This window comes from Cardiocondyla obscurior, linkage group LG17 (assembly GCF_019399895.1).
Source record: "Cardiocondyla obscurior isolate alpha-2009 linkage group LG17, Cobs3.1, whole genome shotgun sequence".
Taxonomy (NCBI): domain Eukaryota; kingdom Metazoa; phylum Arthropoda; class Insecta; order Hymenoptera; family Formicidae; genus Cardiocondyla; species Cardiocondyla obscurior.
Window position 1 is genome coordinate 2,611,973 of NC_091880.1, and position 23,777 is coordinate 2,635,749.

The 23,777-nt window shown below is 50.6% G+C and overlaps 1 protein-coding gene across 1 annotated transcript in view; it reads left to right on the plus strand.

Moving 5' to 3' along the window:
- Nucleotides 1–23,777, plus strand: part of Pio (zona pellucida domain-containing protein piopio) — a 54,445-nt gene that overhangs the window by 25,222 nt on the left and 5,446 nt on the right. Inside the window, exon 4 of the mRNA XM_070668364.1 lies at nucleotides 1,117–1,331. Within this exon, the coding sequence (XP_070524465.1) occupies nucleotides 1,117–1,331 (215 nt within the window). The remainder of the gene's footprint in view (nucleotides 1–1,116; nucleotides 1,332–23,777) is intronic.

The window sequence follows — 23,777 nt, forward strand, 5'->3', positions numbered from 1 at the left end:
TAACAATAGTAACATCTCGTTTTCAGCGATCGCGAAATGTTTCGCGTAACGCAAGCTCTCTTGTTAGCGAGATCGATGGCTCGAGGGGAAGATCCGCAGAGATAATCGACGAAAAGATCGACGGGCTTCGGTCTGGCTCTTTGCGAAAACGATTAAACGGAAAGCGATAGCTCGCGTACGCGTTACCGCCGGCCGTCCGGCCGGCCGCAATCGCCCCGATCGGCCAGGAGTTTTGCTCATTTTCGCGTTTTACGATTCCCGCGAAGTGCGAAATTGCGCCGGCGCGCTCACTTTCGTCTCGAATAATTTTATTGTTAACCATGCCGCCGGCCGCCCGAGGATTCTTCTAGTTTTCTGATTTCGTTTCCCTTTGCGGACCGCGCACGCCGCGGGAGGCACTCGCAACGGCCACGGCGGGCTTATTTGCACCGTTGAACCGGGAAGCAATCATCCTGTCGGCGGAAATTTAAAAAAAAAAAAAAAAGAAAGAAAAAAGTAATAAAAAGTCGGAAAGAAGCACGTCGTACTCGCCGCGTAATTGGAACCTGCTTCGCGCATCGGAGAGCCTTCGTCCACAGCGCTCTTCGATTCGCGAGTTATCTTGAAATCGAGAGCGATTCGTAACAGGTGAGCCTGGGTAGGGTTATTAAACTCTAAGCTATTAACTGAGATTCGTCCGACGTGCCGGGCGTTAATAACGATAAATTACCGAGCGGGTACAATGTCCGGGCGATACGGATACACGAGGGATCGGTCGACGGGCGTATTCGATTCGTATCGCCGAGCGTCGCCGTCCATTTGAGTATATCTGACGCGTATGGACATGGCACGCGGATATCGAATTAATTAATCGCGTGAGGTAATCACCGTTATGCCATTGACGCCCGAGAAATCGACACGGCACTCTCGGGCGCGTCATTAATCTAACATCCACGATCTAAATTCGATTTATTGAATTCACTACGATAAGATCCATCACTGGAGCGCAGACTCGTGACTTGAATCTATTAATGTCGCGAGGACGTTGATTTTTGTAAATCTTTCCGCGCTATTTATTTTCTATAATTATAATATTCTATAATATTATAATATACAATTGTCGTTTTAATGTTTCAGCGACCGCGGCGATAGCGAGCACCGTGCAGATCGAGTGCGCGAGCGAGTCTATAATCGTCCACATCTCGACGGAGGGCAACTTGGACTTCCACGGCCTGGTCTACCCGCGCGGCCTTTCGAAAAACAGTTCCTGCCTGCAGGAATACAGAAGCCAGCCCGTCCCGATCACCTACAACCTGCCGCTCAGGTCCTGCAACACCATGCCCACCGAACTGGTGAGTACTTGCCTCCGCACACATTTTTTCCACATTCGTCACCGTTCGCGAAAAAAATGCATTTCAATTTCATCGCGTTTATCCTCGGCGTTAATCCCCTCAAGTTGCTCTTTATCGCACTTGCCGACTGCTAATATCTGTCTTTCCGTATTTACGAATCGATCGACGTTAACCCGCGTGAATTATCGTGCGCAAGCCAATTAGATTATTACCTATTATCTTAACAAGCGCCGTGGAATTATCGCGCGGAGGTCGAGAGATGGGAGGGGAAGCCGACCATTATTACAACGTTACATCACCCGTCCGCACCTTCGACCGATCGTTTTAATTCGGTTTATCGACTCTCCCGTTTAAGTGGCTCGCTGCAATTTCCCGGTATCTCTTGGTAGCGGATAATTACCGCGCGATTCCTGCCTCATGACGGACCCCAGTCGAAATTATCCGAAAGGCACGATTAGAAGTCGAAGCGAAGGCGATATCCGTAATCTCCGACTTGTGACGCAAGCTTCATTCATTCCATTCTGGCTTTGCTTGCTCCGACACACCTGACTCGAAGCGAGGCTTATTGCGTTTGGCAAAACACAGCGCGGTGTTTTCAGTCAGAAATAAAATTACGTTTATTACACCGAAAGTAAGCCACAGATATTAATATTGGTAAAAAATGTAAAAGCCGATCTGATTTATTCTGAAACGCGTAGATAAAATTTTCTAATTCTCTAATTAAGGAAGAATTAAAGAAAAAAACAAGGGAAGTAAAGAATTAATTAATTTCGAGATATGTTGGTTATGTTAAAAAAGAAAAAAAAATTTACAACTCGCAGCGAGGTGTGCAAGATCATTCTCACGGTGGATCAGAATTTAAACAGCTACGAAATTAAAAATTGCAGCGCTATCGGAAGTGCGATCGCAGAAAGAAAAGGATCGAAAGTCATACGGCGCGAGATAAGGAAATTAAAAACGTAAAAGTGCCTCGCGCTAGAATTAACTGCGATGAATCAGCCGTGGGTGACTATGAGATTCGGTTAATGTAATCGTTGCCGCTAATATCGCGTGATAAAAATTCAGCGCGGATAAACATAAACCTTCGTTATGAAGATGTTGAAGAATACCTCGAGGAAGGAAATCCTGCACGTAGAGCCACGGTCCCGTGTAACAAGCGCGATATTATCGCAACGGTCACGCGAATAGGCGCTATTAACGTGCCTAATGTTATCGCAACTATTGTTATTACGTCATTATGTCATTATTATTATTATTATCACGGCCACAATGTACACACGTCGAAAGGGGAGGAACGTGGTTGTTTGCGGTCGAATATCTCGACACGTATCGCCGCCGCTGCAACGATCGCGATTGTTCCGTGCGTATATCGCCGATCGGGACGGGAGAGAAATAAAAAAAATTTTAAAAAGAAATAAAAAAAGAAGGGAAGGAAATATTGAGACGTGGATACGCGCGCGAGTACACGCTCGAAGAAACGAGGTGCATCGGTATCGGCCGACGGGATAAGCAAAGTGGCCGACGGAAATACGGTGGCGATGGCGCGATGATGACGGTGCCGTGGGGTGCAGGACACGTTCGTGTAACGAGGGAATCGTGTGTCGAGGCGAGAGATCGCTTCCTCGCCATACCATAACTGGACCGTTATATGACCGGACTTACGGCCTTCTTCTCGGGCGCGTACGCGAGATATACAGGGTGTATCCCGGAATCAGAACGCGGTTCTAATCGCGGATTATCGAGGCGGCCGTCTTCCTCGACGGAGAACGTCGGGAAACCCTATTGCACATTCCCGAGTTTTTGCTAGTCTTTGCGCCGTAAGATCGTCTACTACGTCGAGTTGTCGTTTACAGCTTTTTGCGCATCCTTTCTAATTAGGATTTTTTTTTTCTAATCAGCTTTCTTTCTTGTTTAAAAAAAAAATCTGTAAATTATATTGGAAGATTATTATTTTTACTTGCGCGAGGTTAATAGTGGAACGTGTTTAATATTTTTGTTGAAGAAAAATGTTTTTTATTTTCAAAATCAGGAGAGATCGCGATTGAGATGACGCTCGCTGATTTTAGCATACCCTGTATCTGCGTATGCACGATTGCGCAATATCCGCACGATTGTGCTCTATGTTTCCGTCTTATGTTAGCGCGCGCGTATATGTAAAATCGTTTGTACCTTTAGCAGAATGCTCGGTTCCTTTTCTCCTTTGCCTATAGCGGGACATAAAAAATACGCAGCTTGACTCCGAGCCTCACAGAGTCGTGCAAACGACGAGATTTTACCGCGTGAATAAATTCACAGTCCATTCTTTGTACGGTTTCCCCCCCCCTCCCCCCAAGCGTTAGAGGCTGCATTCTAATATCCCGATATCTCGCGGACAGTAATTAAAGTACGGATTTATCTCCAAGTTTATATCCCTCGTAAATTTATTTCCGCGAGAAAGAAAGAAACAGAGAGAGAGAGATGGCCTGACTTAGAAATCGCGCGTCTCCGCTCGTGTTAGAACGATCGTCCACGCCCCGCGGTCCGATACAATGGAGCGGCGAGCTTACCGCGTGACGCAGAAAGACATGTGCTGGATTTCTAATCGCCGACTTCCCCGCGGGCTCCGCCGAGCCTCACCCCGTGCATAAATACGCATAAACAGTACGTCGGATAACGTGGGGTTTCGCGAGCCGCGGCGCGCAAGGATGGCGGTAATCGCCGGGTGCGTAACGTAATGCGCGACCGTGAATCACATTCGGCGGGATGACTAACGCGTCGATATCGTCGGCGGAGAAAAGACGACGTTACCGCTCGCAGCTGTCGTTCCTTCGCCCTCTCTCTTTCGCAGCGAACCGCAGATGCGTGGAATCGCCGCGCTCCTTAACGAATCGCTCGGCTCTCCCTCGATCGGGCTGATAATGAACGCCGAGCGGATCCCCCGGGCGATGCGGGGAAACCGCATCTCGGCATCCTCTCGGCGTGTCGATGATTAGAAGCGTTCAACGGAGCTCGCGATAATCACGGTGACGATTACCCGCTTTTCACGCCGTAAGGACGATCGAGGATGCGGAGATAGATGAAGCTAGGAATAGCAGCGAATGATAGAGCGAGCCGAGGTGGTACCGTGGAAGTCCTCGTAATCGAGAATTATGCTGATATGTTAATCGCATCGCCCCTCGCGCGAATTAACGCACGCCGGCAGCCGTGGCGAACGAGCATTCCCGCGAGTTTATATCTCGGCAGAAGCGCTGGCGAATGCGGGAGCGACTTCTATTAACGAGGGGCTCGCGTCATTACCGCTTAACGAATTTAATTCACCGGATTTGCATTTGTCGCTGCGTCCGCGCCGGGAAATCCCCTTTGGCGCGCGAAGCGCACCCAAGCGCGGCGCGCGCCCGTCAGTTTTGTGTGCGTCACCTCGAAAGGGCGAAGGTGCAACGACGATGACGACGGATTCCCGACGGGGCAGGGTCACGGGGTTCTCTCTCGCGGCGTCTAATGGCCAGCAACACCTACCGCCGACACCGAGAAGGCTGCATAATTTAAGGGCTAGCGCGCCGAAGGGAACAATAATTCGCGACCGGGACGGCCGCACGCTCGTAAGACGAAGTCGGATAAGGTGAGGGGGAGTCTTTGACCTCCGCGATGCACCGTGTGGTTCCCGATGATTCTCGATGGATCCCCTCATCGGTGTGGGCGTCGCGAACCATCGTGGGCAGCCGCGCCGTCCGTTTTCGCACATGTGCGTTAAATCGTCATGCAACTTCGGCGTTTCTTGCGTACGCAAACTCCCCGCGTCCTGGTCCTCGAGTTTTGTTTCAACGAGATGCAATTATTTTGTTTTCAAACGTGCTCGCAATTTGTATTAACGGCGGAACATCATAGATCCAGATTTTCAAAGCAATTTATCGAAGAAAATGCTACATAAATTCAAATAAAAAAGAAATTGATAATGATTTTCGTAAATAGCAAACTGAGATGTCTAAAATTAGGCTTATTTCCTTCTTTTTTTTCGTTTTGCTCGCGGGAGATGAGCTCCGACAAAATGGTACCGCGAGAAGAGGCGGGTTGATACGGGGATCGAGCACGATCCTTACGTAATTGTCTTCAAGTGCATCTTCTCATGTACACACGTGATTCGATATCTCCTTACGCAATGAAGGACTCCGCGGGCGTGCTTACGAGCAAGCCGAGAGCTATGCTCTCGAATTCCCTCACGTACAAAATTCGATTACCATTATTCGACGGCATCCATCTATCCGAGGAATGCCGGGCCGATTATAAAAATGTTTTTACACTTATTACGCGCGGATGCACTTGCCTGTCTGTAAACACTTTCTTCAAATTTGCATTACCCGCGTATTAATTTATTCGCCTAGCTCTCACGACCTCGCGAAGCTCTTCTTCATAAATAATTTCACGTTGGAGGCCGGTAATAAAATCCGCGGGGATTGAGACGTAAAGTCGCCTTCACCCAAGAAATTTCACGTGGCTTTTCATTCGTTTTTTCCGCGCCGGCAAATTTCCTGGCGACCGCGAGGGCTTAGGTTTACCATCGAGTGGGCCGGTTTTGCTATCTTAAAGGCAATGACGTGAGCTTTGCCCACGCCAGTATCGTAAAAGTAAAAGTCCGTGGCCGGCTTAATTTGTATATCCTCGAGTGCGTACCCGCATTTATATAAATCGTACTTTCCCGGAGTTCTGCGAACAGGTTCATCATCACGATATACATATCGCCGATTAAGTAAAGCATATGAAAAGATCTTTTTGTCTCGGTCAAGACTTTAGATAAAATATTCGTGTGAAAAACATTATAATTGACTATTTCCTACTAAAACCGCTCGGCTTCGTCGTTAATCTTTCCAGACAAAGATATTAGCGCGAAGCGGAGTTTCTTTGTAATTTCAAATGCGGTCGGCGAGAAGTTTCGCGTTTCGCTTTTCAGTCGGGAGTAATCGTGTGAAATTTTGTTGAGGCTCGTCTCTTGCCAGAAATGGATACGCGAGATTTAAGTGGTCACTCTCTGTCGAAATCGCAAACTTTCTCTCTCGACCCTCGAAAAGGTGGACCACCTGTATTATATAACGCAATGTTTTTTTTTTGTGTCTCCTTTCTCTGCGCTCTTTTTTTCCTTCGAAGTAACTGGAAAAAAATATGTACACTAAACATTTCAGATTTTTAGCGACTGTTTTTCCTCATTTAAATTCCGATGAATGAATCTCGTTCTAAGAGGCTTTGTATCGCGGCCGATGATCTTCGCGTTTTGCAAAAACAGCTCGGTAACTCTCCTTCGAGCGAAGAGGATGCCAAATCATTGAAGGGAAAAAAATTCGCTGAAGGTAGTCAGACCAGTTCGACAATGCGCACAACGCATTCGCCGTTTATGCACCGCCTACCTGCGGCGCGCGCGTTTATTTTACCCTGACTTTATGCGCTTAATTTATCTGCTGACGTTCCGTTAGGAAATCCACCGGCTAATTTAGAACGCAAACTTAAACCTAACGAATGACGTTAACTTAAAGCATGTCGTTAACAAGGAGGCACGCCTTTATACTTCACGAGATGTACTCGTACGACCGGAACAAATTGATTATTTAAAGACCGTCGTCCGTCTTAACGAATGTAAAAATGTGTAAGTACACTTAAAAAAAAAAAAGAAATTTACCTTGGATTTTTCATTCGTCAATTTTGTAACTCGTTTATTAACCTCGTCGTGCCCGCAAAAGAATCACGACTTTGCGGAAAAAATTAAGTTTGTTCTCTTTAACTCTGCAATTATTCTGGAATTACCAATTCGTACTTTAGTAATTGAACTATTAACGTCCGAGCGCAGAGATGCATCGGACATGTATAACGCAGGAATGCTCTCGACGCGGTATGTATGCAGAACTTAGCAATGTTGATCGCACGCCGGCTAAACGATCGCATAAATTTTTCATCGGCGACGCCGGGCGACCGCGCGGGGACGAGATATGAAAAGCAATTGCGTCATTTTAATAACGGTGTCAATGGCGAGCACGCGGCGGCGCCGTCGCGCCGCGATAAAGGGCGGAAATTAATAGTTACGACGGTCCTTAATTGACTGTTCAATCGGCGCGGGCAAATTTATCCCGGGGATTTATGTAACCGACGCGGTCGCGGGCTTCGAGGCGATTCAATTATTACTCGTCGCCGCCTAATCGAGGTAATGCATTGCCGGATGCTGGGCTCGCGATCGCCGGGAGAAAAAAAAAAAAAAAAATCGTTAACGGAATCGTCGCGCGAGGGGAAATCGACCATGCGTGGATACGCGCGCTAAATTATGGTGTTGTCGCGTGTTGAGCGCGATTCGCGCGGCCGCTCGCTCGCGGCTGGAGCGTCGGCTGGCATCCCGTTCCAGCGCAGCCTCGGTCGGCACACGGGTGTCCTTGGCTACGGCCTTGCGAGTGCATCGCGTTGCGGCTGCATACGCGGCGTCCGGGCTCTCGCTCGCGGTAGCCGGGCGATTAATCGGACGGCCGAGTTATTACGATCGCGTAACGATCGGGGCGACCGGGGCTTGCGAGCTTCGCGCGGATACGATTATCGCTCGCATCGCATTAGGCGTAACGCGTCTAACGACCCGCGCGCATCTCTCCGCGGCACTTAGCTTTCGCATCCGATGGGCGTCGGGAGGCCGCTGCTACGTCGAGCGGCTCGTTTCTCACTCCCTTTCCTTACCTCCTCTCGTTCTCATGTATCCACGTCCGTGAAGCATCGCGAGGATCGCGTTCCCGGCGGAAAGCCGCGCGCCGCGCTTTCCCAGAAGTTTCGCGGTACGCGTTGCCCAACGCCGAGATAACGATCTCCAATTTCCATTTTCCCCGCTCTCCCGCCGGGGAAGTTTTTCCCATCCGGATACCACGGCTCGGTGGTATGCCGCCGATTCGCCGTTTTCACCGATCGACGTTACGTTGTTATTCTGATTAACGCACCGTCTCGGTAGACCGTTAGGGAGATAAGCGAGGAATAAATTTTCTAAATGCACGTTTCTCCCCCCGTGTAAAAAGACGAGCGCGCGAAACACGCGGCTACTTGCGCCGCAAACCCCATCTGTTTGATAAATAACCGTGCTCGCCGCTCGTGCACGTCCGAGTTATTGAATTTAATCTTTACACGTCTCTCTCTCCACGGGGATACGTAAACAGCGAGGTATGAATAAATTTGCGATGGGCGATCCGTCCGGCGCTGCGGCGCACCGTGGATAATTAAAAGGGCAAGCTAGTCGCGCGCTCGCGCGAGGTGCGCTCTTATTGTTATCGCTCGACGGAGAGCAGCGGTATCCGTCTCCTGCCGACGGAATCCGCCAGGACATCCCGCGTCGTATCTGTCTACGCAGCAGGCGGCACGTCCTCTCGCCCCACCGCCATTAAGCCGTGGCGGACGGTGCCCTTGCCCGCTCGCGCGCGCAGGGCACAGAAAGGCCGGATAATATCTTCCTAGTAGTGAGGTAACCACCGGTTACGGGCGAACCGCCATTCCTCTCCTCCGAGGCCCAATTAAATCGTAAAATCGTAGCCCCGGGGCTTGGAAATTGCGCGCCGCTTTTACCCCGGTCTTTCTCTCTCTCTCTTTTTCTCTCTCTCCCTTAGCGACAGCCCTTTTTGCCCTTGACTTATCGTTCCAAGGGTTGCACACCTAGCCCATCGCCTCGCAGGCGACGCAAGCACGATCGGCGATTAGCCGAGGACTCGAAAATTTCCGCGAGCGATTAATTCGCGCTACACGCCGGGACGGATTGTTCTTTAATTCCATATCATTACATTAAATGAACGTCCCGCGCGGGCTTTATTAACCTTGAGGATGGCTTATAGCCTTAAAATAAATCGCGATTCGAGATATTTAAACGAGATTGCAGATATCGCGTATGCAAACGGAAATTAGATATGGTAATTCCCCGGCTAAATGCTTCATAGACGTCATGTCCAAACAACGCTCGCGAGGTTTTTTTGACGGATAAAATACAGACTGCATGGATCGCGAGCGTGTAAGAGCCCGTGATATCCTGCAAAATGTACAAACAAAGTCCTGTCCGAGGATCAACGTCACTTGAGGCACGGGGCGGCTATAATTTTGCGCTCTTACGCGCCATATAATCATTGGCGTAAGGAAACGTCGTGAGAAAGGACTCGTTGATGCGCAACGTGGTCATCTCGCGATTACCTTGCCCACATGCCGCCGCTATATCTTTGGAGCCCGGGAATTAATGGACGACTTTCACATCTTTCGCCTCGCCCGGAACGGATCGCGGGGTTCTCGCTCCGTCCATTAAACAACGCTATCAAATTTCTTTTAATGCCCGTCATTTCTTTTTGGAATCCCCTTATTGCGAATTGAAAAAAAATAGCCAATTACGTTATAGCTACAATTGCGACAATTCCAATAATAAATGTATAATATCTCGGTATAAAGAGCTCTTTTAGCATCGCGCGTAGCCGCTTGTACGTCGATATCGCGAGACATCACGTGTGTCCAGCCCCGTAAGGATTAACGTTTTCCGATCGAGCGGTTATCGGTACGTGACTTGAAAGCTAGAGTACATGTGCAAAAAAAAAAATTAAAATAAAAAAGAAAAAAAAAGTTAATAATCCTAACAATAACACTTCTCGCAACGGTAAAGCTGCATCTGGCCACCTGACAATTTCGCGATAATTCTAATGGAACGATTTCGTGATTAATGCGCTTCTGGTTCTAACAGTTAGAGACCTCGATGCGTCCGACGCCGCAGGTGGACGCAGACGTAACGGGCACGCGAAAAATGTCCCGATAACTCGCGCCGTCTCGCGTATGCGACGCGGAGTAATAACGAGACAACGACCGTCGTGACAACCACTTTACGCATGATGCGTCCAGCACATTTAGCTAACGGACGGCCCGTGCATTTTTTTTTCTTTTTTCTTCCTCGAGTCTCGGTTCGCGAAATAAAATCGGAACGAGCTGTTACGTCGAGGTAATACCTTCGGTTCGGAGTAGCCGCGCTCACGCGAATGACGAACGCGGTGGAACGATTTTCTCTCTTTCTTTTCCCGTAAAAAAAAAAAAAAAATAAGAATGGAAGAAAGGAAGAAGTCATACGCGGCATTTTAATGCACGACGGACATCGTCTCTCTGTCATGGTGCGTTACGGCTTCTAATAGTAACACCGTTACGCCGCCCGTTACGTTTTCACGGCGGCGCGGGTTCGTCGTACTTGCCGCCGGGAGGAAAAGACCGATTCACTTCACGATGCGTAAGCGATAAATGAAGATCGCGAGGAGTGACGGACGAGATCCGTATCAATCGTAATGCCCTCTCATCCTCCGCCGGCAATCATTGCCCGGGTCTTGCGAGCCCCGACGCTCGCTCGGCGCCGAGCGTAACGTTTCGCTACGGTCCGGGATTTAAATCCGACAAATTTATTTCAGCGCATGTGACGCGGTAAAAAGAGATAAGTCGGGATAAAATGTAAAGCGATCCTAGGCGTCTTGTTGACGAGCCGATCGAATTGAGAATCACTGTCGGCATACGTGGCTGGAAGGCTCGCAGAAACCTTGCTAAGGGTCGGCGAAGAGGCTGCCCGTTTTCTGCGCCACGAGAACGACCGGCGTCCACCGCGACGAACCCGCCTTTAAACGACCCATTGTTCTACGGTTCGAATTTAAATGCGAGCTCGCAGAGCTCCTCTCCGACGGATATTCGACATACGTCGTCGTGGAATGATTGGATCGCCGATTCTAATTAACTTTCACTTTTGACATGTCGTACGAGCGACACCGGGTTTCGTATCTAACGCGTGCTTCGAATCGCGGGACAAGTCGTTGACTCGCGACAGCTCGATGGGATTTTATCAGCAGGCGGCACGAAAATCAACGCGCTCGCATTTCGCTGGCGGATTCTTCGGGGAAAATTGCAGTCGAGAGATACGATTTCTTTCTCGCTGAGAGCCACTTGCGTGCACAGGCACGTAAGGTGCCTTGAGAATGTGTTAGATCAGCGTGTAGGTCCTCTGAACCTCGTTGACCTCAAGCCGAGGGCGAGCAGGCACCTCGGCCGACTTCTTTTTTTTTTTTTTTTGAGGACGGCTGCTCGCAAGGATACGCTCGGTCGTAACACCGCGTCGAGACCGGTCTCCTCTTTTACCAAAGGAAGACTCTGCGCCCCCTTTTCTATCCGGCGGGCGCGTTCTGGTGCCATCGATCCTCGTCGCTCCGACGGAGTGGGACAATGCCGGCGCCGAGACCGCGAGCGTCGTGCCGCATTATCCGGAATACCGGACCCAGAACGTCATTCCGGCGTTTTCTGCTCCTTTTTTTAAAGACCTTTATCTCGGGACGGGCGAACGGCTTGCACGCCTCCCGAGCGCGAAATCTGCAGAGCGAAGCCTGTCTCGCTTGACTCGGCCAGAAAATCGTACTTAAATAAGCGCTTTATTATTTCGTTTATCGCCGGCGAAAAACGATCGCTCTTCGCGAGAGCCGGAGCCCCGGCTATCGCCTGGGCTTTACGAGGTAAAATTCCCGCGCGCGATAGGACGGGTCGAGACGAAAGATTATCCGTGAAATCGCATAGGCGACCGAGCGAAGGATTTTCATTCGCGCATTAGCGTTATCGGATATGCCCCGGCTCTTCCCCGGGAAACGCGATCCATAGTCGTCGGTGTGATAGACGTCTCCCCATAAATCCGCTATCCGGAAGATCGGGGACCTCGACCCGGCCAGAGTCGCGGTCGGGGTTCAGGGATTAAGTTATACGTCGTGACGGCTCATAGCTGGGATTTATGCCCGATCCCTAGGCGTGCAGGAAGTGCACGGGCAGGCGACGGGGCCGAAAGGGGGGGTTGGTTAGGTTCGAATCACGGTAGGGATCTCTCCCACGATTATTCAATACACTCGACGCCCGCGAGAAGAGTTTCCGCGTGGTGTCCCGGCCGTAAATAACCGCGGGAACGACCATTCTGAATAGTCGGCCCAGGCAAATCCCCCGGCGACGCGGCTTTTCCGCGTAGAAGAGGAAGCTCGGGCCACCGACGAGCGCGGCGCGTTCGCGAGCTCGTAAACGCGAGCTGGGAAAAGCCGGGGCGCGGCTCGCAAACGCACGACTTGACTACTTACGAGGGATCCCGGTTTACGCTCACGTAGAAGCACGCGTCTGCCTATCCCGAAGAATTCGTCCGCAGCTGCTGGCCGCGAGCGTCGGAAAGAAATCGCGCGGCTGGTAGAACGCGGAACGTTTATGGCAATTTTACCGAAGCCCTCCCCCTCATCGGCAACCTGGCGGCCTCCGCCGGTTTCCTTATTCGTAGAGTCCTTGCGAGGTTGCGCGCCGATCTTGCGTGGCCCAAAGGCGAGTCTTTTACCTTAACATTATCGTGCTGCCGTGTAAAAATCTACAAATGATAAATCGCTCGGATGTTTGAGGATTAATAACGTAGACTTTATCCGTTTGAAATCTTTCTAATGAGAAAATAAATAGTTGGGGTATCATTGAAAACGTTATAAGATGACGTAATTTATTACAGATCTAGTTTAAACAAAGATTATTATTATTAAATTACATATGTTTGATTCGCGGTTCTTTCTTTATTTTTTATTTCTATTTCTTTTTTTTTTTCTAAATTAAATTTAAAATTTTCACGGACTACGCCATCACGATTTGTTGTACGTTCCCAGGACTATCGCTGCAGAGCAGCCGGGCGAACGTAGCGTAAGGAAATGAACGTAATTATTTTCGCAGGTAAATCTCATTTCCCGCATGAGCTCGCGAGAGCATGTCTTATCATCCAGGCGTGCGGGATTTATTAACGCTCGTCGCGGGCGTGAAATTTTTTTTTTTTTTTACGCGGTTATATAAGCTCGCGCATCTAAACGAAAAGTGGTCGCCGCTTAAGTGCCATAAGGGACCAAGGTCGTCAGTAACCGATCTCGTAAGCGTACTTTCTTGGACAACGAGAGCGGCGGCCGACCCGATAGTCGGGGACCCCGTAAACGCCGCTGCCCAAGGTACGAAACGCGCGTTGCATCTAAGCGTTTGCCTGCAAACGATCGCCGCTACGCTGGTTACGAGGCACGTCGAGAAGACGTACGGGTCCGCTTTCGAGAAGAATCAGGTGTTTTTCTCGCAACGCCAAGTCACATCTGTCGTTCGACGATCATTATTCAAATACCGGGGATAACGGTAATCCGGATCTAATAATATTCATGCGATCATAAAGGAGCGTATTGAAAGGCATTAATAATCATGAGATCATCGGCGTTTCCTGCTAACGGAGAAATATGTGTTTTCACGGATATTTATGCGAGAACCGCGCGTCATTCCGCTGAAAGGCCGTGGTTTGAAAGAGGATCCCCGGTCGAAGCGAATTAAATAATCGTCAAGCCGAGTATCGGGAATTGTCAAAGCTCCGGGCACGAGACGAAGGAAAAAGACCCGGGATGTTTGCTGCTATAGAACGCCGTACGGGATCGTGAGATGGAAAGCGAGAGGGGGCGAAATAGAATGTAGAAATTTACGAGCAAAAGGACAGTGCGAAATCGCGCGAGAGATGTCATCTCGGAAAAAGCGGCGAGGAACGCGGAGAGAAAAGCGCGGACTCGACAAAGAAGGAGAATAATCATCGCGACCGGCGCTGAAATCATTTCCCCCTCGTGCTTCTCGCGTCATTAAGCTGCGCGGCTCGCCGGTGCGGTATCTCCCTTCGCGTTCCCCTTTCTACTCTTCCTTTTCGTCGTTAACTCGTTTCTTGCCCTGAACTTGAATCCATTTTTTTTTTTTTTTTCTCCCTCGAGCTCCGCTTCCACTTACCTTCCGTGTTCCATCCGCCATGGACCTCCCTTCACGGGAAGGGCACGGGGGATGGGGACGGGAGGAAGAAGGAGGAGGAGAAGGCTGTTGCGAAGAAGCCACGGTAGCCGTATTTACGCGATGACGAACTGCCTGTGCCTGCCTTGCCCTGCCTTGCGATAGGCGAAAGCAATTGGAAGCGAGGAGGATTCAAGGGAATTGTAGTCTCGATGCCTAGCGCAGATACGATGTTGCGAAGCAAGGTATAATTAGATAATTATAACTGCGATAACTCGCCGATCAGGATGATACTCAGGGGAGATATACTTTCAGTGCTCTCATAATAATCTCTTACACGCACGTTTCTCTGATCTCGTATCAGGTAATATGTGCGCTTTCCAAAAAAAGAAAAAATAAATTAAAAAAATAAATTTATATATATATATAATTCGCCCATCAAGAGCAATCAAATAAAGATTCATCAAACGTGACGGCGATGTGGAGTACCGTCGAGTAGCCGACTTAGCTCCGATAATTCTCTCGAAAGTCTAGGTGGAGTAACAATGTAACGACACGCTCGTGTGCAAGTACCCGTCGAACGTGAAAGCGACAAAAATACGTGGCGTGTCGCGGTGAGACAAGGCCACGCTCCTTGGAAAGACGTCGATCATCCAAAAACGTCGATGACGCTGACGTTTCGTTCGCCGTGAAAGCGCGTTGCAAAATCGTCGGCGACTTTGTCAGAAAGAGAGAGAGAAGACTGCTTAAGACGTGGGTGGTTAGCTTCGCGAGGATTAACTTTGTCGTTTACGAGTTCACTCGAGAGGAATTTCGTCGGTGGGCGAAGATTGATCTCTTCTCGAAAGAGGCGGGACTCGCAAGGACACGCGGAGAAAAGAAAGGTTGAATAAAAAAAAAAAAAAAAAAAAAAATATATCTACCCACAAGATACTAATTTTGGGGGCGTTTCGCCTACGTCGGCGTCGATCAGACGTCCGTCCGGTAATTAGGCCTAATTGTGTTCCCGCTGGATCCGGCTTCTCCGCGGTCTAATCGCGATAATCGTCCGAGATCGTTTCCCTCGCTTCGAGTTGCAGCTCATCGATTCTCTTCGGCGGGCTCTCGAGAGTTACAATGTTATTCGCGATGGCTGGATCCGAGCATAACACGCGTTACGCAAGAAGTTATAAGCGCCGTCTCTCCGTCGACGGACGGCGACCTCGTCGTTTTCTTAGCGCGTCCTTACGTCACGACAGATGTCACTTACGCGACACGCATTGCGTTCATCGCCGCGTTACGCTCGCAGTCGCGCGAACCACTTTTGGAATTTCATTGACACACTTTGTACGTAAAGCGAGTAATAGTTTTGCCAAATCGCGATGTACGCAGTGTACCCGATTGCCTCAACGTCCCATTTTTCTTCGCCTGACAATAAATCCCGAATTCACAATGCAATTGAGAAACATCGCTCCTTTTCTTTGTCGCATCGCTCCGCGATTGCGGGGGAAAAAGTTTCACGTTGCCGAACATTATGTTGTCGCGAGCTGTACAATGTGCTCGAGATAAAAGGTTCCAGGTTCTTTTCGACGGCTCGCATAATTATATATATATATTTTTTAAGCATATCGGGACGCGTTTTATTACTAACCGTAAGTTAATTAGCGAACAATTTGCGCTTCTTGCTTTTTCTCGTTCTCTCTTTCTCTCTTTCATCGATCATTCACACTTGCTGAACCTGTCGTGGGTAATTTTCTTTTCCCAACTTTTCCTTCTTCTCTCTTCCTTTCTCTCTTTCTCCTACCCGGACGGAGACCGCGCCCGATAATTATACAGGGTAACTAACCGGCCGCACGCGACCGTTAGGCTCGTACCGCGATGCCGATGCCGATCGTCGGTTTTACCGTGTAATTGACGCCGACGTTAGCAAGCAAGATAATTTCGCGCTGCGTGCCGCGCGGCCTTACGCCGGACGCGGGCGGCGGCGGTCCATTCCCGCGGCGAGGATGGAACGAGACGCGGATTCCGCGATTCCGGATTCGCGTCGGGCTATTCTCGGCGATGCGCGCATAATTTCGAACGGGAATTCCGACCGGCCGGCACGGCAGCGAAGAAAAAAAAAAAAGCCACCGCGAGAAAAGCATCTCGCAGTCGTGAGCGCGCGTGGAATATTCGATGAGGCAGAGGCATTTTTATTTTCACGTTTCGCGTTTCCGTCCACTTCGCTGGAGTCGTTCGCGCACCCACCGCGTGACTTCATCTCCTGACGCACCGCTATTTCCGTCGACGTGACTCCCGAGGTGCCCCTCCAATTCAATTGGAAACTAACGTCTCTCGAAGCGACACTCGGTGGAATACCTAACGATTTTTTTCTCTCTCTGTTCCTGGTAACTTCTTTCTCGGCGGTTTACATCCTTTTAGCTTATTTTTGCGGTTTAAATTACTCGCGGAGATCGCGTTCCTCGCCCTCAGTTTCATTTCAGTCTCCTGGCTCGCGAGGTAAATGAAAGGAACGTTTTATCATTTAGAAAAAAAGAAAAAGAACCCGGATAGCTCCGCGTTTCGCCAGAAATAAATTGCCCCGAGGGAAGATAACAGCGTGCCGGGGGATACCGCGACAATTTTTTCGGACTCCTGGAAAATGAATTGAATTAAAGTTGGCTCTCCCGACTTGCTTACAATTTCAAGAGTAGGCGCGCGTGTTTGAAAGGTAATCGAGGCGCGAGGATAGGCTACCGGCGTCGCGCCGCGGCGCATCCAGCAGCCGGCGCGGGACCGCAAAGGGTTAAAAGGATCTGGCCCGGCGAAGCTGGGTCTCGCGTGAGAAACGGAGTCGCGCGGGTGAGAAGAGTCGCAGAGGTCAATCGGCGGATCAATCTCAGCCTTCTCGATGACGGACGTCTTACCTGTCGTGGCGGCGAAAATTCCAGTCATCGCTAAGGGTTACTCGGTAGAGTTTGTACGTCGCTGGCGTGAGAGGGACGAGCGAGCGGCTCTGGCGCACTGATGCACGCTGCAGCTGCAGCTGCAGCCGCAGTTGGCTGACGCCGCCGCCACCGCCACCGCCGCCGCCGCCGCCTGCTGAACTGACCGGCCGTCGAACCCGAGAAATGCTCCGCGAGAGATGTATCGTAATAAGTGCGCCAAGTGCCCCGCGGGCAGGGCGAGTCCTGACGGAGGATATGCATTTGCATTCATCCTCCGACGAAACATCTCTTCCGTTCTTTCCGCGTCCATCTCTCTTTCTCTCTTTTCCTTACTTTTCTTCTCTCTTTCTTTCTCCGCGCGCAGCGCCGGCCGACCAGCGTTTTGATAAATAGCGCGAAATTCCGCACTCGCGGGACCCCTGTCTCTTCCCTCCCCGACGGATCGCGGATGCCCGCGACGACTTTTCATTCCGCTGGCGTCGACCGCGAGCAGTAAAAACCCGTGATTTTCCAATCACTGGATCCCGTTAGTCGCCCGAGGGGGGCAGCGATTCCTGCGGCTTGCGAGCCTGCGGACGGGGAACATTAGCGTGCGGCACGATCGCGTCCCCTCGCGTAAATCATAGGCCGAAAGACACAGGAGGAGGCAAAGTAGGAGGCCCCGTTTGCACGCATGCAAACATGCATATCGCATCCCGTCGGTCGCGTCCGCGCCGTCGTCGCCGTACCGGCACGAAGGAAATTGCCTCGGCTAATAAGAAGTTTAGCGGCTTCCTGGTTTACGTTGGAATTAGCGTTACGGTATACAGAATACTTTTATTACGCGTCGACGGGACGTAAACACCGAGCGTGACGTATGCGCCTCGCGCACGCCATCCCGATCGCCCCGGCGAATGCGGATCGCGGCCGCGCTTTGCGCAATCCCCGCGGCTTTTTATTACCCTCTCACGTTTGCCCTTGCCGCAAAGGTGCCGTGTAATTTAATATTTTTTCGCAACTTCCTACGCGGCCTGACGTTCAACCCGCGCGAGGGCCGACCGACCTGGACTTTGGTTTCGCGTCAATGCCGCCGTAAAGTCCTCCCCCGCGGCGTCTTTCCGCGCGTTTCCCGTAACTTCCGATTAAATATTCTCTCCCGTCGCTGGGGCCGACGTCGGCGACCTTCGTCCGAGCAACGGCTTCCTGGTTCGCGATCGCAAATTTGGCCAGCCGCCAAGCCGTCGTCGTCCCGCTGACGTAATCCCAAGAGGCGCGCGGGGACCGGTGCTGTTAACAGGCGTTCTCTATTAGCACAGCCGACGTCATGAGAAATGAACGGCACGGATGTTGCAGCTACGGCGGGACTTGGCCGTGACAGTTTACCAGCCGCGTGAATTATAATTACAATACCCGCGGCTTCCTGGTCGGCGGAATCGCCGGTCGCGCGGCGGACGGACGCTGGCAAGCGCAAGACGGCGTTTCTGCCAACGCGCCTTTCCCTCGGATGCCGTTAGCCCTCCGGTTTTGCCCGCCATTACCGCGGACGTGTATACAAATGCGTAACGATATATCGTACCGTTGAGATAAAGAAAAAAAAAAAAGAATTCACGGAGGAAGAGGACGGGGCTGCCGGCCTGTAGCGAAACCGTAGCCGCTCCGCGGCATTCCACGCGGAGACCGTTAAACTTTTTATTTAACGTCGCGTTGAAATGAAATAAAAATTTGGGGGTTGCGTTTTACTTAGCTAAGGCGTTACTACCGAACGTTGGATCTTTCGAACGACGGAGCGTATTTGAAAAAGGGATAGCAGATCTCGGCGAAGGAAAGGCGGAGACGTCAGTGAAACTTGAAATTCCACTTAATGACGTAGATATGAGAATGCAAAGTGGTCTATCTACTAGTAGTACCCCGAGACGTTCTTAGGCTCTGTAATCGACAACAAGCTATTACACGGGATACCATATATAATCATGTTAAAATTTCATCTCTTTCCTCCTATTAATAAACTTTTCCGAGCGGGGAAGCCCATCCGCATGACTTGCGGGGACAGCTTAATGTCTACATATAATATCATACGTGGAACATAATATTCACCACGACGGCACAAAATGTACCTCGGTTAGCCGTCGCCCTCCCTTACTTCTCCCTGTATTACTTTATACGACGCGCGAAAATGTAACATGCGCCGGGAGAACTCTCGCCGGCAGATCCGAGGATCGCTGAAAAGAAGTTGTATCTCCGATGCAGTTGAAACGAATTCGGATCGGCGAGCGAAGCGCTTTCTCATGGATCGCCTCTTTAATCAAATACTGCTGGCAAGACTGCGAAACTATCTCGCATTAAAGCGCCACGGCAAGTATCACGCGCGAGAGCCTTCGCGAGGGCATTAATAATAATGACGAAAAGGCGGTGCTGATGAGTCGGTTGATGAGCCAATTTGCATGAGCCTCTTAGCTACCGTACCCTCTATTCGTGCCCCGGGAGGAAGGGGGTAGCGAGGAGCGGATGCGTTCGTAATGGACGTGCCGCCTGCCTCCCGAGATAGCCTTTAAGCAGATCGTACTCTCGCGCGCGGGTCGAACGATCGCGAGGCGCGCGCGGACAATAATGACTACTCGCGAGCGAGCGGGGTGCTCCAAAGTCTCGCTAATAAAAAAAAAAAATTTATTTTTTTAAGGGGGAGGAGAGGGTGAGTGAAACAGCGGGCCGAGAAACTCGCGGCGGTATTCTTTTGCCTCAGGAGTCGCACGCGATTTCGCGATCCGCCTAATCGCGAGCTCGAAGTGGTTGCGCTGTTAATGAGAAGAGAAAAAAAAAAAAAAAAGAGGAAAACACCCTTACCCGCTCGCATCAAGAAAAATACCACCTATTATCATCGATAACGCTTGAACGACACTAATGACAGCCGGGAAGATGATATTCCTCGGCCGTTCGCGAGGGATAACGACTCGTCTCCGCGTAGGGAAAGGCCGCGGGCTCCGCGCCGAAGATATCGAGGCCTCGAAACGACGAGGGGAAATCGCCGCCGGGCGCGAGTCAAGCAGGCGTCAAGTGATACCCAACGTCAGTAATCTTCGCTCTTGCATGCACTTTCGTGCGCATTACACGGCCGTCGCGTGTGTTGCGTCTGTGCGTGCCTGCGCTTGCCCCGGTTTTCTGCCTTTCCTCTTTTGTCCCTTTTGCTCGGTCGTTCTCTTCGCGCGTGTTACCTTTCGAGGACTTGGCTCGAGCGCGCCGAAACGAATCCAAGGCCCTCGAGCCCGGGGGAGGAATGAAAAAAATCCCGACGCCTTTTAGGACGCGTCGGGAGGGTGCGAGAATGAATCGCGCCGAGGAGCAAAGGCCGCCGACACGCGAAACACCTCACGACGCGTCTGATGAGAACGGCTGTCGGAACGCGCCGATCTACGCGCGAAAACGTGCGTGCTCATCGATCGTCGATTGCCTGAAAATGGATATGTACATACGGTAATGGATCCTGCTCGTAGGGACGTCCATAAATTGCGTGCAAAGCGTGCATTTGTGCGAAACTTACTCCGATGTGCGTGTCGGGCCCCGTACTTTGAGTCTGCGGTCATATTTCGATCCCCGCAAATAAATCACGCCGATGTGTACGCACGCGGCGAGAAAACGTGGGTAACGTTTCTCGCGCTGCGGCCGAGGGACAGGCTCAATAATCGAAACCACCGCGAGCTAATGCCATTCAGCTATTATATAATACCCGTGGTTGAGGGTATTTGTTAAAACTTCAAGAACAAGTTTCCTGAGAACCCATCCTCCGCTTCTCCATTTTCATTAAAATCCCCAGGCAACCTACCGAAGCACAAGAGAACTTTTCTCCGGCAAGCGCTTTTACATCGCACGTCGTATCGCCCGGGTGAAAAGCTCGCGAGGCAGAAACGAGAACTTCGAAGGAATTAATAATCGGGGGAATGGTCCCCGCAGAAATTTTCCGATAATCGCCCACGTAGAAAGAATTAAATTAAGCGTTCGGTATCACGTGGCGGATTAATCGAGCCCCCCCGGTGACCTCATCCGCGAGTAGGTAGGCGTCTGATGAACGAGGCAACGACGCGGTAGGCATAGTTTCTGCATAGCCGACTGACCTTCGTAATGATTCTCGCAATTCGGGGTGATCGAGGCCCGGCGGGGTCTTGCCGTTTAAAGGTCGCTGACCCGAGTCGGAATTCCGCGGGATCGCGGAACGTCTCCGCGACGATCGCTGAAAGTAGTTGGAAGCAATACCGCGTCGCTTGAGAAAACAACTAATTTCCTCTGAAGATGGATGCGCCCGGGAGTGTACGTTTGAGATGCGCTCGCTATCGAAGTGAACGATCTCGCAACGGGCGCCGTGTGGCGTACCACACGAGGGGAACGCAATTTATCGCGTCTCCGCGGGAGGATGGTAGCCGAGGGTACGCGCCGGACAGGAATTCAATGTCAAAAATACCATCCCACGGCGGATCTCCCGCTCGGGAAACCACATCTCGGATCGTGTATATCTTTATACGAGCGAGCCAGGAAGAGTGGACAGGAATGCAGATGTAAATGAAATGGAAATCCCCTCGGGCGTGCTGAAATTCCTGTGGAAAACCATTTTATATAGACAACGACGAGGAGAGTCTTATATTCTGGGGAAGTAAAAAAAAAGTTATTTAATTTTATTGCTGTTTCTCGATGTTTAAAAAGTGGATAGGATTATACGAGGAATATAAAGGAACGTCGAAATGATTTAATTAACTATCAAAGTAATGAAAAACGAAAAAAAAAAAACTGCGTAAGACTCGAGAGAGCAACGAGTGTTCTCTTGGCAGCGAGACAACATGGAAATGTGAAACTTGAAGTACGCCCGGCCGAGATGACGGAGAGCAAGACCGAAGTAGTTGCTTTTCCTTTTGCCAGCTCGTATCGCGTGGTAGGGTCTCTCCGGCTATTGATGGCATGCGGCAGGAAAAAGGATCGGTCAAGGATTGTGACTGGAGACCCTGAGGATCCGCTTGGCTCGCGATCTCTCCTTCTCGTTCTCCCCTTCACCTCCCGTTCGACCGTAATAAAACTGCTGGGATCCTCGGCTCGGCCGTTGCTAGATGGGTGTGTGAAACGTAAAGTCGGCGATCCAACGTCTCCCCGGGCTCTCTCGGGCCGATGCACCGCAGATTGCGAGTATCCTTGCTGAGGTCGAACGCTGCGAGGCTCCGCCGAAGGTCGTTGCCTGCTCGATATACCCGGTGCTCGTCTAGGAATTCGCGGCGTCAATTCGCTCTCCCACTCGGCTGCCGCATAAAGGATCGTTGAACTCCGGTTCATTAGGCACTCCGACCTTGCCGGGCTGCACTCTGGGCAGTGCCGGAATGATCCGCCGACTCTCGGCACCGAGAAAGTAACATTCGAACGGAAAGGAAACGACTAGGTCTCGAGTAACAGCTGTTACTCGGGAAGAAAAAAAAGAATTAGTTGTCGCGGACTGTTAGAGCAACGTTGAAGACATTTGTACCTCGTTTCGATTTTATTCGATGTCTTCGAAAATTATTCAGAGCGCACGAGTTTCATCGAGATAACTTCAACGCAGGTATTAATTTTCTATGACGCTTCTACGTAACAAAGATAGATTATGCGTTGCGGGCGGCATGCGGCCTGCAGTTTGATGCATAACAGTAATGTCAGGTAGAAAATTAATTTTATCGCGTCGTCATATTTCTATCGTACGGTCGCCGCTGTCCGTGACTCGATATCGGACTAGTCCGGAGACCTCTTTAAGGTCGCTCTGCCTTCAAGAACGATGATTACCCGTTCGATTACATTCATTGTCCGCGGAAATGGCAGGAAATTCTTCGATTATGGATTACTACCTACGTTAATGGGCATCACCGACCATTAATGACCGTTGTCAGGCGACTACTGAAATCCGATCGGTAATATCTTTGCGGGTAGAACTCGCCTCGCGAAGAACCAGCTCCGATCTCGAGGCGCAAAAAGACGTCCGTGGCTCGATCGAATTGAAAACCGTGTCCAAGTGAGATACTCGCGGGTCGCTTAACGACGGGAAGTGGAAGTGCAACGTGTTGGTCGAAAAAGTACTCGTGACGAGATTAGATATTAAACAACGGCGGGAGATTAATTATAGTCGATCGAGATAGGCGTCCAGGTATGCAATCTTTATTTTTTTTTCTTTTTTTTTCAATACAAGAGACTAACAACGCAAACGCATTTTTCAACGTTAGCAAAGCGACCGGTGTACGTACAATAAAGGACCGCGAAGAATACATAAATTTCTCGAGAGGGTTCTCGTGGAGGAAGATCCGGGAAGAAAGAACTTATAATAGCGCCGTGCACCGGCGTACAGTCGACGGAAAAAAAAAGGGAGAGGCACGAACGAGAGGAGAAATGTAAATTATGTGTAAATATTCTCTTTCTCGGTCCGGGGGGACGGAATCAACGAGAGGAGAAAGAGCAGCGCGCTCGTTCGCGGCGGTCCGGTTTTTGCTGGCGGGGTGCAAGGACAGGCGATGACGGCTGTCCGCTGCCGCTGCTGCAGCGGCGCTGAAAGTGGCCGCAGAAACGTGGCCGCGTACGCTCGCGATTACTATACGCTCCTTGAAACGACGGTAAAACGTGGGTCCGGCCGATTGCGACACTCCGCGGCACGGATACTGCGGCGACCGAACAATGACCGGTGGTTCTCTCACCTCAATTCGGCCGTCGGGTTTATTTTATTTTATTATTTTTTTTTTTTTCTTTTCCTCTCAGCGCCTCGTCGTGACTCGGCGCATTGCTCTCGGATAAAGAT